Below are 17,856 nucleotides of genomic sequence, written 5' to 3' on the forward strand. Positions count from 1 at the left end.
ATAGCCAGCTTGGATTTGTCAAGAACATGCCAAATCAACCTAATTTCCTTCTCTGACAGGGCGAGTGGCCTAGTGGATGGGGGGGAAGCAGTAGATGTGATATAGCTTGATAGTAAGGCTTTTTTGACACAGCCCCAAATGAAACTCTCATAAGCAAACAAGATGAAATTACTGGAAGGTGGGTGCAAAACTGGTTAAAAGATAATTTTCAGAGTAGATATCAATGATTCACTGGCAAACAGACCCAGGCGGGGGACCTGTAATCTGAGCCCCACCAGTGAGGGCTTCAGCCCTGGATGGTGGAGCTCTGGCTTCGGTCCTGAGCCTGGGCCTCAGCAAGTCTTACATAAGCCATGACGACTTCATTAAAACAGAGTCACAACCCACTTTGCGGTCCCGACCCACAGTTTGAGAACTGCTGCTATAACCTTTCCCCCACTTTAGAGGTGTGTTCTTTTTAAAAAACTAAAAAGCACAGATTTGACTGGTGACGTTAGAACAGTTCACAGTAAGATGTTGATTAATCACGTTTCTTCTTTTCTGCTGTGCAGCAAACTGCCTACATTTGACCTGCAGTCTTTGTGTTAAATGGGTTGGAAAGATAGCCTCCATTAAAATCTAAATCTGCAGAATAGCTAAGTGTTTTTCTCTGCCTCAATCACCTTCTATTGCTATGCAGTTTTGATTTTGACACACATTATAAATGTCAAAATGGGCTGATAGCTTCACTTAAGACATTTTGTACAGTAGACATTAAATTTCAATAATTTCGAAAACTCACTTCTATCTCAAAACTATAATAATATGCATTTGACTATGCTTTTGCTTCAAAATGCCACTCTCAAAACAATAGTAATTATGGAAGCTTTAATTTCCAGTTGCCTATCTCTGAATCCTAATTTAGCTCTTAAATGTCTGGGATACTTATTTTCTTTTTTTCATCTTCAGTTTCAATGCAGACTTTTTTTGTTGAAAACAATATCATACTAAAGGAATACATTTGATGTCATACAAATTATTGTATATACTTATTTAATTTCACTGCTGATGTAAAACCTGGATTTAGTCAGTATTTTAACTGTGGACTTCAAAATATTATTGCTTTTATCAATGTCTCCACAAGTTAATTAGGTAATATGATTCTTCTCCAGGATATCTACTTGGTGGGCATGTAGTGCGTTTTTTTCATGGCCATGATGAGTGTTTGACAATCCCATCTACAGACCAGAGTGATTCACAGCAGAAGTGAGTGAGCATGGATTTTTATACACTTTCTTTTTTTCCCTGAAAATCGAAGTGCAGCTTCATATATCAGTAAATTTTTTCTCAGTATTTTTCTTTGTGTGAGTAAATATAAAACTGTAAAGTGTGTGTGTGCTCATGAATGCACAGAACTTTTATACAATTTCTGAATGCCTGGTACTGATAGTGGGCAAACTTTGACTACCCTTGCAATCTCACTGAGGTTAGTGAGGTTGCACTGGTGTAAATAATGGCACAATTTTGTTCAGTATGTAGAGAAATCACAAGGACTAATTTACTTGCTACTATTTCACTAGAAGTCAGTTGCAACTAAAAACATGAAAATGAATCGTGCAGTCATTAGGCTTCTTCTTATATTATGTGTATGTGTCTGTCTCACACTTTATTTTTAAATATATGTTTGGCAAGTGTCTAATACTCCCCAGTGCTCTTGCTTCAACCGGCAGCTTTATATGCATTCTGAAAACGCTGTATAAATACAGTGTTACAGTTGAAAAGTTATTATTTATGTTAATGAAGCAAGACCAGTTCATTACAAATTGGTATTTCAAGAACAGGAGAAATTCCCATCTGACTAGGAATGCCATCTGGAATAGTTTTTGAAGTTTACCCACAGCAGTGATGTAATGTACTGAGATTGGTTTGGAGTTGCATTGTCATCATCAGGATTTCAGAAAAAAATTAAACATTAGTATCCAGTTTAAACTGCTTTATGTTCAGAACAGTATCAGAGGGGTAGCCGTGTTAGTCTGGTTCAATTTCCAGGGGCAGTGTGTATATATAAGCAGCAGAAGCAGGCTAGAGATAACGAGGTTAGATCAATCAGGGAGGATGGGGCCCTGTTCCAGCAGCTGAGGTGTGAAAACCAAGGGAGGAGAAACTGGTTCTGTGAATGGCTTGTGAATTACAGAACCAGTTTCTCCTACACCTCAGCTGCTGGAACAGGGCCCCATCCTCCCTGATTGATCTAACCTCGTTATCTCTAGCCTGCTTCTTGCCTCATGCTGCAAAACATCTGTTAGTCTATAAGGTGCCACAGGATTCTTTGCTGCATGTTCAGAACAGTCACACATAGATTCTATAAAACAAAATACATTTGAAAAATAGGAACAGATGTAGGAAAAAAGAGAGTGAGCAAAATTAATTAGTAAGAACTACACGAGAGACAAAAAATCGCTTTGGTTCATGGTACATTGCTTGTAGAAAAGGGTTTTGTGTATTATAGTCCACTTGCTCAACCTGTTCCAGACAACCTGAAATTCCTGTGTCACTATTAATAGAGCTGTCTAAGATGTGCATCTCTGATAGTCTTTTCTTTTGTGGAAGAGAAATTTAATTTTTAAAAGACTTCTACAAAGACAGCTGTTCATAATGGTGCAATTCACACGGTGACAGAAGGCCCATTCGCGGCAGGACTCAGTTCTCCTGCCACAAGCAGAGCAGCAGCCGCAGGGGACAAGAAGGCCTGGGATCACTGTGTACCAAAAAGGAGCCCCTGCACCAGCTTAGAATTTGTTGGATGGCATGAAGAGGAGAACTGGAGGAAGTTCCTCTGCAAATCCTGCTTCTGCAGATGCCTGCTGAGGAACATGGAGGAGCAGTAGTCACTACTTCAGCAAAACAGAAACACTGCCTTGTGAGGCGTTTTTACTGGGGTCCTGTAGCTTGCCCCATGTTGGCAGAAGGGGAGTTTATTACCCCAACTCCTTACAGACCTGATTACTAAGAGCTTTGTGGATATTTTGAGAATTTCACCCCAAATTATTTGAATTCCCTATTCATGCAACACATACTTGTTTTCACTCCTAATATGCAAACAACACGTTCATGCTTTTACATATGTTTTATTGAAGAAAAAGTCTTGCAATATAGAAAAGCAATTTCAGTTTTAAAATAATTCTGTGTATTACATATTCATTAAATAGGTGAGGGTGGTATTTGTGTTTTCTATAGAAAAGGTTCAAACACAATTGCTATTATATATCTTGCTTTCACATGCTTGGTAATTCTCTGAAACATTTACTTATGGGGCTAAAATTTTCCATGGTTAGTCTCTGTCTGAAGGTGAACCTTTTGGAAGAAGGGTTAAATAACATTCTTTCTGGAGTTACAGTAATTGTAAAAATAGTCTAACCACCATTTTTACTAAGTCTTAAGCAAAAGTGACCAAAGTGTTAAACTTGAAATTTTGCAAAGACTGAGTCCTCGCTGAGGAGTGTGAGCTTTGTTTATTCTGGGGTGGAGGACTTAAAACAATGCATGAATGAAGACAAATTCTGAGCCTGATACTAGGCATTTGCTAAGGTATGCTAGTAGAGCCTAGGGAAGCCCTGATCCTTTGTGACAGCCCAGTGCACATTCTTCCTGCCTGATCAGAACATAGGGGCCTGTCATGCAGGAGCGCTGCATCTCTGTGTGTTGCTGCAACAGTGATGTTGATAGTTCCTTGCTCAAACACACACAGCAAATCCCCCTCTCCGCAACCCCAAACAAACAACAGTGAGGGTGTGACGGGGAACAACCAAACCCCTGACTGAACATCAGGGATGAGAAAAGATTGCATCAGTGGAAAAATGACTGATCCTTGAGATTTTTTTTTTACTACATTATACAATATTCTGCAAATTCTAAAATTTCAGTTAAAAAGAAAATTGTATGTTTTTTTCATTGTCAAGAATAATAGAAGGGCTACTTCTCTGATAATCCAATCTTGCAGAAAACGTCGGTAAGCAACAAAAAACAACAGCACAATGTGATCCTTGTTCCCTCTCAGATCCCATTCACCTCAATGTGTGAACTTCACAGCCTAATTAGAACTAGTTAAATGCTATCATTATTAAGCAAAGAAGATTTCATTTTTTTCTTTTCCCTAAGATGCAAGCAAATTAAGTGCATAAATAATATCTGCATGTTGCTGTTAAAATCACAAAACGGGTCAAGTAATATTTTGGGGATTTGGCTTTGTGTGGTTAGATAGAATACAGGTGCATCTTGGGACAGATACTGTTGAAGCACACTATTCATCACACTGCTCACATTATTTTTAATATGGTAGCACATGGTTTTTGCCTCAGATTTATTAGGAATGCTTTGGGAAGACAGCATCAGGGAAATTACCATCTCTGATTTTTTTTTGTTAATTGAAAGGTTATGTTTAAAGAACAGTTATGTTCAGAAAAGTGATTATGTAAAAATGGCACTTTCTTACTCAGCAGGTTTAATCCATGTGGGTGTTCTCTATCCTTTCTGCTTTTATTAGTGGCCAAAAGTTTATGCTACTCTTTTATCTTGTTTAGAACTACAGAGCCTACACTGTTCTAAAAAAAACAAGCTTGACTGATTTCTAGATTGTACCTAATCAGTGGTAGTATAAACCAGTTTCCAGTTGCATGGTCAAGTTCTGTCCTCAGTTGCACTTTTGGAAATTTCATCTGAGTTGGTTTGAATGCTGTGACTGTGGACAGAATTGGATCTGGAGAATCTTTATTGCAAGTGAAAATGCACACTAAGATCACAAGTTGAGTGTGCAGGCCTGACAGTTGGGCAAATAAAAACAATAGTAAACAGATTCAATGTGAAAACCATAGGATACAATAATTATGTGGTTCCCACAATGCCAATTTAGTCACATTTCTGAATATAACTTCAGTTTAAAAGATATTATATATTCAGTGGGATGTAACTTGTACACAGTCTATATATTTTAACAGGTTTGTCAGAGCAGGAATTCTGTAGACTTAGGGATAGTTAAACTACTTTGCTGCATGCTCTATTGTAAAACAGAAAAGTAAATGTAAATAAAGAAAAAGTCCAGCCCCCCTTAAGGGCTGAGCAGGTCTTCAGCAAAAGTAAATGGAATGAGATTTGGTTTGCGTAAGCAATTGTCTGGTCATCACTCCTGTCATTTCATCCAAGCACCAGAAGTGTTATAATATTTACCATTGCAGCGTAAAGGCCAGGCTTGACCCTGGAAGTCAGTAACCTTAAAAGATAAACATTCCTAAAACAAGCCAGTCTGAACTGCCCTGTTAAACAATACTTTGTAAAATGGAAACCAAATCATGTTACATGGATCAAATTTGAATTTGACTGTCAAACTTTTCATATTTTTGATCTTCTAACCAAGTGGACCCGTTATGAGGTCTTTTTGTTCCACTATTCTAGGCCTGTCAATTTTAACCGCTCTGTGATTTTTTTTGGAATAATTTCAATCATTCATATTAATAAAGGAAACATTTCTGCAGTTTGGTGTGTTCCTTTGAACAAATACTAATTACTGACTACACTCTTGCATTTCTTACGCTTTCCTGTTGTCTTCTCCCAATTGAGAACGAAAGAAAACCACACAGATTACCTTCCACAAGTGTGTGAAAGCTACAAAAGAATCAGTAACTGGAAATTTTGATAGACACACTTAGGACTTGATATGAATCAAGCATTAATGTTGAGTAGTCCCTTAATTCTCATACTCCCTCTTTCAGAACTCTCATAATTAACATATTTAATCGATCGTTATTTTGTTGATGTTTTAAAAACAATTAAATGTACCTTAAAATAAAGATGATAAAGACTAAGGCATAAGCCTTAAATAAGTCGTCTTCCAGCACAGCAGAATGCTATTTGAGTACAGTGCTTTGTTACTCCATAAACCATAAGTATACACACAGTAATAATTGCATAAATCTTGCCTGAGAGCCCAGTCATTGATGGAAAAAAGGAAATATAGCAATGACCACCATCAAATTCCAAAAATAATACCATTGGTAAACCACCCCCACTGTTTGTGTAACCTCCAGTTTGGATTTCTGCAATATACTGTACATGGGGCTATCTTATAGGCAAATCAAAATGGAACTGGTGAATAATGCAGCAGCTTGTCTGAAAAGAAGCATTTTATACCAGTGCCCCCAAAGAGTGCACTGATTTTTCTACTCGCAGGTGCAAATCGAAGTGCTGATACTTACCTTTTCAGCCTTAGGTGGCTAGTTTTACCTACCTGAGGGACTGCCTCTTACCCCATGCACCAACACCGCATTTGAGAACAGCTGATGCCTTTAAGATAATAGTCCTGATATTTGAGAGCTTAGAGGCTGGTGACAGGGAATGGAGGGACTTAACTCGGGAATTCATTTGCCCCTGTTGATTTGGCAGAACCTGAATCAGTTGACCTTCAAGGGATAGTATGAAGCCAAACTGTTTACTTCATACCTTTTCCTGAATGGTTGGACAGGGGCTATTGGTGTTATATTTATCTTTCATTTGAGGTAGTCTGTCTTTTTAAGATTATTGTATTTTTCTTTACTCCTTAAATTAAGTGTTTTTGTGAGGGCTATTTATTCAACATTTTTCTTTCATATTTTTAGGCAGTGTTTCCCTTTAGTAAATGCAAGGGCTGAGTCTTTCTAGCAATAAAAATGCAATATTCATACAGATAGCATTGTAATAACTGTCTCACAACATATAATTGGAATTACAGTACATTACAGTACTTTTATTTAGGAATATGTACAGATATATGTACCATCTTTGAAATTCAGATATTGGTCTAGCAATGAATTTCAGACACTGAAATTGATATTCTGATTACCCAGGTGGCTGTAAGTTACAGCTCCTGAATGTGTTCAGTTATCGGTAATTATGTTTACTATTGTACTTCTATGTACATACAGCCTTATTAATTCATACGTGTGATTGGGGAACTCTATGAATTAGAGATATTTGTGAACAATCAAGTGACATAAAATTGATCTGGTGTTTTTGAAATTAGAACATTATTTACCTAAGAAGGAGGTAAGTGAGGAAAGAGAGCTACTGTTCTATAGTCACTACAAATTTAATAACAAAAAAATCAGATGGTTATCGATCAACTTAAACTCTTACATAGACAGTGCAGTTGATGAGTAGGAATCTGATCTCCATTCACTTCCACTTAACGTGGCTGGAAAAACAGTGTTCAGTAACGTAATAAGTTATAAAATCCTTGTATTATAAGTAACTGCAAGGAGATGATCTTCTCAATCTGTCTCCAGGAGAGTATTGTATGAAACAGGAGGAGCTGGTGTTCGTGCAAGATCCTTGTGGAGAGTGGAACCCCTTCGTATAAGGTACTGTAATTTTGGGCTAGTGTTGTTTGTAGCTCCCATTAAATTACTAGGAGTTTGATAGGATCTTCTGCTATGGATTATCCAGAGGTATGTATAGCTTGATTTAAATATTTTTCCCTGCTACTTGACTTATTTTAGTCCATCCATTAATATTAATAAAAAGAAATCTGTAATAATACAAAGGTGCAGAGAAATATTGAACATATGAGATCTAGGCAGAATTGTTTGTGAATATGATGGTTTTTTAGAATTTTCAGCAGGTCTTTTAAAGCTCAAAGTGGAAATGTTCTTTTCATGTAATTTGGAGATTAATCTTTGCTATCTGTTTGTTTAGTTGGAGTGGCAGTTACATAAAGTGGGGACAACCTTTCCGCCTTCGACACATTACAACAGGACAGTACTTGGCACTTACTGAAGAGCAAGGTCTTTCACTTTTAGACAGAGGGAAATCAGACACAAAATCTACTTCCTTTTGTTTTAGAGCATCAAAGGTAAATAATTATGAAACTCTCAAATGCTAGATCAAAATAGGTTCCAGCATCTTAGAGAATTATTTAAAGGAAGAAGCAATTGACAGTGATTTTTAATACAAATACAGGAATAAGTAACTCTGGTTGAAGATGGTAGTGTGTTTTTTGCATCTTAAAAATTTGATACTATGTTGAACAAATTGAGATTATTGTATGCTGGAAACAATTATTAACAGGCAAAAAAGATGACAGACTATCTTTAGATACAATTATTCTAGTAATGATATGATCATAGAACCATTTTAGTTGGAAGGAACCTCATTAAGAGAGTCATTCTTACTGTATATCATGGTAGGATGAATTTCACTGGGACAAATTCTGCCCTGGTTCTCACTTTAGGTAGTCATATAGATAGCAGTGGCATCGCAAGTGAAGCATTTCAACCCAAGTACCTAGTTGGTCAATCTCTAAACCACAGGTTCTCAAACTGTAACCTGTAGTGAGCTGCTAACTAATCATGTGGTGCTAGCATTTTTCCTCATTTCCAGTTGAGAAAAACAGTACAGTTATGAGGGGGAGAGGAGATGGAAAAACAGAAGTAGGCAGTGTGATTAACTGATTTCCAGAAAGTCAAACATTTATTATTCCCAGGAGAGCTAAAAATACATAAATACTTTCCTGATATTACTTTTTAATATAAGCAATTGTTGTAGTTGACACAATGATGATGTGATTGGAAATGGGAGGCTAACTGGTCTATGTGATCATGAAGATGCATGAGGGAATTTCTCTGTTAGGTGTGATCTGAACTATGAAAAAAATAGTAGTTTGAGAACCCCGTCCCTAAACCATCCTTGATAGACAGAAAGCTGCTGTCATATTAAGGCAGATACTGTTTTTTAAAAAAAACATGAGAACAGTGCTTTTGACCAATGGAGTCAGACTAACAGGTTAGCAGGGAATTAGCCTGTCCTACTACGATCACTGGATATTTGGCTAAGTAATTTTCCAGCCCCTTCTGGTATGTAGTCTCTATGCAATGTGGATTGCATGTATGATATTTCCCGCACTGCGTATCAAGTGGTGGGGGACTTTGTCCAGTGGAAAACAAAGGTGAGTTGCCCCCTTTAATTGCAGGGGCAGGACTTGTCTGGCAGGCTGGTAGTAAGGAGGTAAAGAGGCAGGAAGCACTACAGCCAGACCAGGTTGGGGAAGGGAGGGACACTACGCTCCTCCACCTGACTGAAGGTGGGAGATATTTATATCTAGAGCAGTTCTGGGACCATGTTAGTGGTAAATGATTTAAAGGAGGAATCCTTTAAAAGAGCAAAGAAAGGGGGTTTGGGGCTTCTATGACTAGTATGGCAGGGAGTCAACCCTCCCCCTTCTTTATATCCCCTCTTATGCTTATATGAGAAGGGTGGAGGTTCCAGCATTGGGATATGTGGGACCAGGATTGGAAAATGGAAGGTCTGACAGCAGCCCCCCAAGTATATGGAATTACCTGCACTGTATAATTTTAGCTCCTAGGTATACCCAGATATTTAAGTATAAGTTTCAATAATTAAAACCACATCCAGGGCCTCCTGTCTTCCTCCCGGCATAGTCGAACAGTGCAGCAGGATATGTGGTCTAGCCTCACGTATTTCCAGTACTGACAATGCTGCAATTTACTGTGGCAGCTTCACCCACTGCATAACTCCTTGAGGTTTCTGCTATCTGTTAGCCTGTATTTTCCCACATATATTCTTTAATACTATGATTGAGGCATTTTGAACACTTGACAATCACCTTAGATAAGTAAATACTTGAAGTTAGCCTCCATATCCACAGTCTTTCCTATAGTAAGTATGAGGAAGCTCAAGGGAATGTTGCAGATACTGAGGTAACCTTACCTATTAGTTCTTATTCTGTACTTATTGACAAGTAAGAATAATTATTTCTGAGCTCCTTATAAATACCCCTTTGTGTTTTTTGTAGACAAGTATCATGTCTTCCCTTCAAGTTTATTTTTTTCTGAATAAATAAATCCTTTTCTCTTAACCTTGCCTCACATCACTGTTATTATTTAGGCTTCTGTCCTCTGAACTGCGTTCCTCCTGGTCTAGGAGCCACTAACTCAGTTGCTTTTACACAAGCATCTCTAATACTAGGAATAATTTTTTAAAATTTGAATTCATATTAGATTCTTTCTTAATGTCTCCATATAGAAATAGAGCAGAGATGAAGAAGTCTGGGCCTTGTAGAAAAATTAAATTAATATATAAATGTTGGGAGCAAATTTCATAGGCAACTGTACTGCTTTAAGTGAAGGTGACTGAAAAGATGTTAATGACAGATACACCACCAAGTTTATCTGTTTTCTGTGGCCATTATTAACAACATTTTCTGTAGCCCTACTTTGTCCTGAATTTTTTCTGAGGTATTGAACACTCATAACTCCCACTGAAGTTAATGGGCATGACAGGTGCCCAGCAGTTTTAAAATCAGACTATTATTTAAGTTCTGAATATGGATTTAGGGGCCCACTTTTGAGCACCTACGTTTTAAAATGTCAGCCTATATGTTTTAAGGTAAATATAGGAAGGAAGATCCAGGGAACTACAGGCCAGTCAGTCTCACCTCAGTCCCTGGAAAAATCATGGAACAGGTCCTCAAGGAATCAATTCTGAACCACTTAAAGGAGGGGAAAGTGATCAGGAACAGTCAGCATGGATTCACCAAGGGCAAGTCATGCCTGACTAACCTAATTGCCTTCTATGATGAGATAACCGGCTCTGTGGATGAGGGGAAAGCAGTGGATGTGCTATTTCTGGACTTTAGCAAAGCTTTTGATACAGTCTCCCACAGTATTCTTGCCAGCAAGTTAAAGAAGTCTGGGCTGGATGAATGGACGGTAAGGTGGATAGAAAACTGGCTAGATGGTCGGGCTCAACGGGTAGTGATCAATGGTTCCATGTCTAGTTGGCAGCCGGTATCAAGTGGGGTGCCCCAAGGGTCGGTGCTGGGGCCGGTTTTATTCAGTATCTTCATTAACGATCTGGAGGATGGTGTGGACTGCACCCTTAGCGAGTTTGCAGATGACACTAAACTGGGAGGAGTGGTTGATACGCTGGAGAGTAGGGATAGGATACAGAGGGACCTAGACAAATTAGAGGATTGGGCCAAAAGAAATATGATGAGGTTCAACAAGGACAAGTGCAGAGTCCTGCACTTAGGACGGAAGAATCCCATGCACTGCTACAGACTAGGGACCGAATGGCTGGGCAGCAGTTCTGCAGAAAAGGACCTAGGGGTTACGGTGGACGAAAAGCTGAATATGAGTCAACAGTGTGCCCTTGTTGCCAAGAAGGCTAATGGCATTTTGGGATGTATAAGTAGGGGCATTTCCAGCAGATCGAGGGAAGTGATCATTCCCCTCTATTCAGCACTGGTGAGGCCTCATCTGGAGTACTGTGTCCAGTTTTGGGCCCCACACTACAAGAAGGATGTGGATAAATTGGAGAGAGTCCAGCGGAGGGCAACAAAAATGATTAGGGGGCTGGAACACATGACTTATGAGGAGAGGCTGAGGGAACTGGGATTGTTTAGCCTGCAGAAGAGAAGAATGAGGGGGGATTTGATAGCTGCTTTCAACTACCAGAAAGGGGGTTCCAAAGAGGATGGATCTAGACTGTTCTCAGTGGTAGAAGATGACAGAACAAGGAGTAATGGTCTCAAGTTGCAGAGGGGGAGGTTTAGGTTGGATATTAGGAAAAACTTTTTCACTAGTAGGGTGGTGAAGAACTGGAATGGGTTACCTAGGGAGGTGGTGGAATCTCCTTCCTTGGAGGTTTTTAAGGTCAGGCTTGACAAAGCCCTGGCTGGGATGATTTAGTTGGGTTTGGTCCTGCTTTGAGCAGGGGGTTGGACTAGATGACCTCCTGAGGTCCCTTCCAACCCTGAGATTCTATGATTCTATGAAATATTCTATTGTGACTGGAGAGGCAACAGTTTCCCTACAGCTGGTGGGTGGAATCCTGTTTTGAGATGGGATGTTCCCATTCTAGCACAATACTTGGCATACTCTGCTAAGCTGAGCTCAGCTGCCATTTATAAGACTTTCTGAGAACAACTATAGAATAACTAGGATTAATTTGGAAATAATATTTTTGTTTCTTATTTTTATTTTTTATATTTCAGAGTTCATATTTTATACTTCAGGTTTTATTTTCTTAAAAGTATATAAAGATAAAAGTAAATTATTAACATCAGAGTCAAAGTAAATAACATTCTAATGCATTTAAAAGTAACAGATGACTCATACAATATAATTTGGCTTCATTTCTACATATCTGCCAGGGTGTAGCTATCTTTGGGGATTAAAATGGCATTAGGATGCTGTAATAGTTTAACAGTTATCATAAAGCTTAATTAATTTTTGGTAGAAGATAATGAAATAGGTATTTTAGATTTCTTTTTATATGATAGTTTCCAAATGTTCAAATATTCATTATTAACTATATATTTTATATTTGTCACCAACTAAAGACTGCGTTTCACGTGCAGAATTAAAATGGAAGGAATCTCTTCCTTTTTTTCCTTTATATTAATGTAGAAGAGAAATTAGAAAGTAGATTTCAAGCTTTGTATTTTCTGACTTCAGGGACATGGATCTATAGGATTGAAGTATTCAGCAGCAGCAATAAATAGGCATTGACAAGGTGCGCCCAGAGGCTCAGTGAGCTGGCTTGATCAGGCTATTCTTTTTATAATCTTGGACTGCAGGCCTCTACTTTTGTCAAGTCACTTTAACTTTTGCCAAGTACTGTTAATAAAGGGACAAATGGAACAGGTGAATATACCATTTTAATTATTCTCTAATCTACCTAAGCATTTTTAGGGATGGTTGAACTTAACCCTAAGGACCTTTCCTTACTGCTCTTTACAGTAGGACTACAGATGAGTCAACATAGCTCCAATCACATTCCTGTCCCTCCCTTCATAACACAAGCCTCTCTTCTGTCACCACTCATGGTCCTGCTCCCCTCTGGGAAGAGAGAATACCCAACTTTCCCTTGGTCTATTCCGCAGATTTTTGACAGAATTTGCCCCTCCTCCCAGTATACTGACTGCATCATACAGCTTACCCTCCTCCATTCTGTCAGCCTTCCCTCCCTACTCTTCCATTTGGTTAACTGCTGATTTTTTTCTTTGCCACCAGCCAGACCTCCTGGTTGGACTCAGCCTGACTGGTTCCTGTCCTGAGGGAAGCAACCTGAGCACAGGTTATGAGGAGGGAAGAGAAGGGTGTTCCTTGCAGGGGGAAGTGCTTAGGCACTACCATGTGATGGGGTCTGTATAAATACTTAAAGAGAGACCAGGCTTTTGCCAAGAATCCTGACCTGTCTACCCTTTCAGCTTCTAGAAAACATCCCTCTTCCCTTGAGAGTGGAACCAAGTGGCTTAGCTGAAATCATAGGGAAACTGGCCAGCCTCCAAGGAACAAAACAGCTGGGGGCGTTTCATAGTGTCACAACTGTTAAAATAAGAACTGACCTAAAAAAGCCAAAATTCAAGTTGTGTATTTGAGGTAGAAAAACCTTGTTTTGTGGCTTAATATCATTAATGAGGGCACAGTTAGAGGTTCAGTATAACTTAATTTAATATTTTATTTTGATAGCTAATGTATTAACATAGCTTGATTTCAACATCATAACATGCTCTCTTTAAGCTTGTACTGAAGTAGTTTTGTTTCCTTTGGCATAAGCTTCACAGAGTTAGTACTATAGTACTTTGCCTGTTCAAAGTGCTGTGCAAACATTAAGCAATTTATCAGCTAACATTAATAATTGGCACCAAAATTATTTTATTTCATTTGTGACATTGTATTATACTCCCTTTAGAAGTTCATAACGTCATAATGTCCTCACCATAAATATGCACTGAAATGAGATGAAATTTCATCTCATTTGGACATCATAGTACAATCTCCATAAACTTGATCTGACATTTTCCCATGGTTTTGACATTGTAATGGCATCCCCAAGGAGTACATGGTAATTTCATTTAATCTTGGCATTGCAATGCTATCTATTCAGGCTTAAATTGACATTGAAATGTGGCAGCTCCATGCAAGTGAAAAGAGAATTAACATAGTTATGGCAAACATCATTAAATGCACTTCATGTTTAATAGCTATTTTTAATATCTGAATATTTGACTTCAAAGAGGTAAGATAAAAAAATTCAAGTGCTGTTGTTATACTCAAGGACATAGGCTGTTTGGGCACTGGGATCAGAATAAACCTTCCAACCACAGACATGTGGTTTATGTTACAAAGAGAAAGAGACAGGATTTAACTTCAGTAAACACAAAGGGATTTTTTTTAAATCCAGGGTGCTGGATAAACACAGTTACTATAGCTCTTCCTGACTTTCTAGCTCCCAGACTGAGGAAAAGGGTTAGCTGATGTCCGGCCTGGACTAAGTGATCATGCAGTGGATACAACACATTGCAATATATTAAGCAATGTGAATTGCATGAATTTGGAGGTAGACAGAGGGCTAGGTCTTCCCCCAAAGTTTCCAACATTGACTATTATTAGCGAGGTGATACTAGACTATATGGTCTATTGATATTGTCCAGTGTGGCAGTTCTTACTTTGTCTTTCTCATTGTGAGTTTGAGCAAATCAGGGACCCTTACAAAACCATTCAGTTGATTTACTCAGCTCTGAGACCTCTAATTCAGTGTGAAGTCCTCTTCCCAGCCTGCCACCATCCTTAACTTCTCTGCTCTGACTTCTGGCGCACAGAGAAGAATGAGTCAGGCTTATCAACGTACCCAAAAGATATAAATACCTATCTAGATATTAGGTAGAGCTCATGTTTAAGGACCTGCTTTGTGGAAAGAATTAGGGGAGATAGTGAATGAAGGTTGCCTGTTGCCTAACCGTAGGGGGAACATGTGGAAACTCTGAGCTAGGCCTTGGTAAAGGACTCATCTTGATTTCCTGGGGCCTAAGTTGGTATTGTCACAGAATTTTAGAGAGGACAAATACCTTGTGCTTCATCCTTGCATCACTGGAACATTAATAATAAACATAATCTTAGTAACATTGGTGGGTCTGTCTGTACCTGAAGTATTGACTGGCCTAACCCTGGTAACATTAGAAAGACTGTAAATATCAGAAATGCTCAGTCCATGTATTATTTTTTTTAAATGTCATAAAATTAAATATCCAAGTTGCTGATGTCATCTGCAAGATTGCCCCCCACTCTTACTGGGTTAGATCCATAGGATCCATTTTGCCTGACACCAGAAATCAGATCTATATTTTGTGATTGGGGCGGGGTCCTCATAAATAAATAAACATTGATGAAAAATTGTTTATAATTAGCCTAGTGATTAATGTACCAATGAGTCTAAATGTGACTTTGGAAATACACGGTCTCTGCCTCTAGATCTGAATATGCTGCATGATGGAATTGCTGGCTTACTCTATCTACAGCAACACTGTCTGCTTGCTACAATTACATTCACAGAAGTATTAATACTTTTTTGATAAAGAGTGAAATGCTTTTAGTGAAATGCAGTAAGCATGGGGGGGGGCAATCTTGCAGATAACATCAGCAATTTGGACTTTTAATCTTAAATCTGTTTAGTCCAAGTATAAAAAAAATCTATTTTAAGAACTGTACCATAAATCATGTTGACGAATGAGCTCAATCTATGATCACAACAGCAATTTTCTTAATTAATGCTGTCAGTCTCTTCATAACTCTTTCCTTAGTGTGTGTACCATATATATGGATCGGGTCAATGCAGCAACTGATTATTGAACTCCCTTGTACATTTGGGGGGTTGAACTTTCAGAACCTCTCTTTCCACATTGGGCTTCCACATGACATTGAATCAACCACTTAACTGAACTATAAATGTTATCTGTAACTAGAGGAAAGTTGTTAATATTCCTCCATAACAAATGTTAAAACATTTATTGAATAATAATAAAACAAGCAAAATGCATATAAATGTAATACTGTTAAACAATATTATATAGAGAGTATAGATTTCTACTATAGCACTTATTTAGATACATAGTACCTATATCTATTTTTTACAATGCTCTGAAATATTTGGAATCATAGGGCTTGTCTACTCAGGGACTTAGTATGCAGCAGGCTAGTGCATTGAACATTCACACCCTGACTTCCCATGCACTAAGTTGCTGTGTGGACCCTGCTACTGCTCATTAAAAGTTCTGTATTGCACTTTTGACATACTAATGTTTCAAATTTTTAGTGTACAACAGGAGGATCCACACAGCCAGTTAGTGTGCAGCATGTTGCTGCTCTTTACATTCACACCCTGGCTTCTGTGCCTTAAATTGCCATATAAAAAAGCCCATACTGAAATAATACATTCCAAATATTCTGTTTCCTTATTTAATTTACTGTCAGGGTCCTATGAGATCTGCAGTCATAGAATTTGCTACAGAATCCACTTCTTGCTCCAGAATTGTACACTGGCATTCAAACTTTCATTTAAAAAACAAACACAGCCCCCCCCCCCCCTTGTTTCCCACTATGGTGGTTGGAAAGAAAACCTTTCAGTTGTGAACTGAATGTAAAGTGGTCTAGTGGTAGCCTGAGTTTCCAAAAAGCACTATACAATAGTTGGAAACGTGAATAATTCCCATTAATCTCACATGGGAGCTAACTCTCAATTTGTCATTATGAACTAATTTATTGCTGATCACTGTAGAGGAAATAACCAGCTAATTTGCTTATCCCACAATGCCAAGCAACTTTCTCTACATATACAATTTTAAATTAAAAAATCACATTGAAAATTAATTGAACTTAATATCAGAGGAACACTTCAGAAACCAGTGTCTGCTGCAGAGTAGATGGGGCATTGCTTTATTCACTTTGAATAAAAAGTGAACTAGAATTGTTTTCTATTTTTGGGGGGGGGGTGTTAACATACATGTAATGCTAGCTTTATGGAAATCCTCATAAAAGTTGAACTTATAGGCTTATTTATTTAATTGTTTGGTTGTTGTGCTGAAAAATTATTATTATAATGAAACGAGTTAAAATAAACATTTTTTCTGAGGATAGAATGTAACCCATTGATTTGGTTACATCAAGGCATAAATTATGTAAAGATGTACTTTTAGCTACATCTGTTAGCAAAGTGGCTAGTATAGGCTTTAATCAACATTAGTGGCTTTGGCGTTTGCCTTTGCACTATTGAGATTAAACTAATACCTTTGCTTTTTTTTTTTTGTTTTATGTTTTTTTAAACTAAAGGAAAAACTGGAATCTGTTCATAAACGGGACATAGAAGGTATGGGAGTCGCTGAAATAAAGTATGGTGATTCCATTTGTTTTGTCCAGCACGTAACCAGTGCATTGTGGCTGACTTATCAAGCACAGGATGCTAAAGCACCACGTTTAGGACCCTTGAAAAGAAAGGTAAGTGTTTTAAAAAAAATAAAAGTATAAGCTAAAATCATAGAAATTAAAGATGTAAGAGATTGATTGAGTCATATTGCCTTTCATCCTGATAATGTTGAGGTGTTGAGTGCCTTAAAAACCCACATTGAACATAGTAGGAGTCTAATGGGGTGCATGCCATGCCCCTGCAGTTCGGCCCTTCTCCCCCTCTTCTCAGAGACTCGGGGACACTTCAGGCTGGTGCAACACTATGCTCTTTATTTGTGATCAAGTCCCCTCCACCAGCTGTTCAGCTGTTTTTGCTCTTGTTGTTTGAAGTCTGATCCTGTTTCCTTTAATACAAAATGAAGAAAACACACATAAAAGGGGAAAGAAATGAATATGAAAGATAGAACATGCAGCATCTATCTATGGTGCTTTCTTTTTGCGTTGCATCCTACCTACTGCTGGAGAAACACAGGCGCAGATTAGGACAAGATTTACTTAGTTCATAGATCAGGAAATCTGTTGGCATTTTAATTTCAAGGAGCAGTTCTAGAAACTTCTTATAATGGTTGTAGAAACTATTCCCCTT

At 38.2% G+C, this 17,856-nt stretch overlaps 1 protein-coding gene across 1 annotated transcript in view; it reads left to right on the plus strand.

The window, feature by feature from the left end:
- Positions 1–17,856, plus strand: part of RYR3 (ryanodine receptor 3) — a 637,001-nt gene that overhangs the window by 200,584 nt on the left and 418,561 nt on the right. The window contains 4 exon segments of the mRNA XM_039536203.1: positions 1,152–1,245; positions 7,293–7,367; positions 7,702–7,858; positions 17,136–17,300. Of these exon segments, the coding sequence (XP_039392137.1) occupies positions 1,152–1,245; positions 7,293–7,367; positions 7,702–7,858; positions 17,136–17,300 (491 nt within the window).

This window comes from Mauremys reevesii, linkage group 4, assembly GCF_016161935.1.
Source record: "Mauremys reevesii isolate NIE-2019 linkage group 4, ASM1616193v1, whole genome shotgun sequence".
Taxonomy (NCBI): Eukaryota; Metazoa; Chordata; order Testudines; family Geoemydidae; genus Mauremys; species Mauremys reevesii.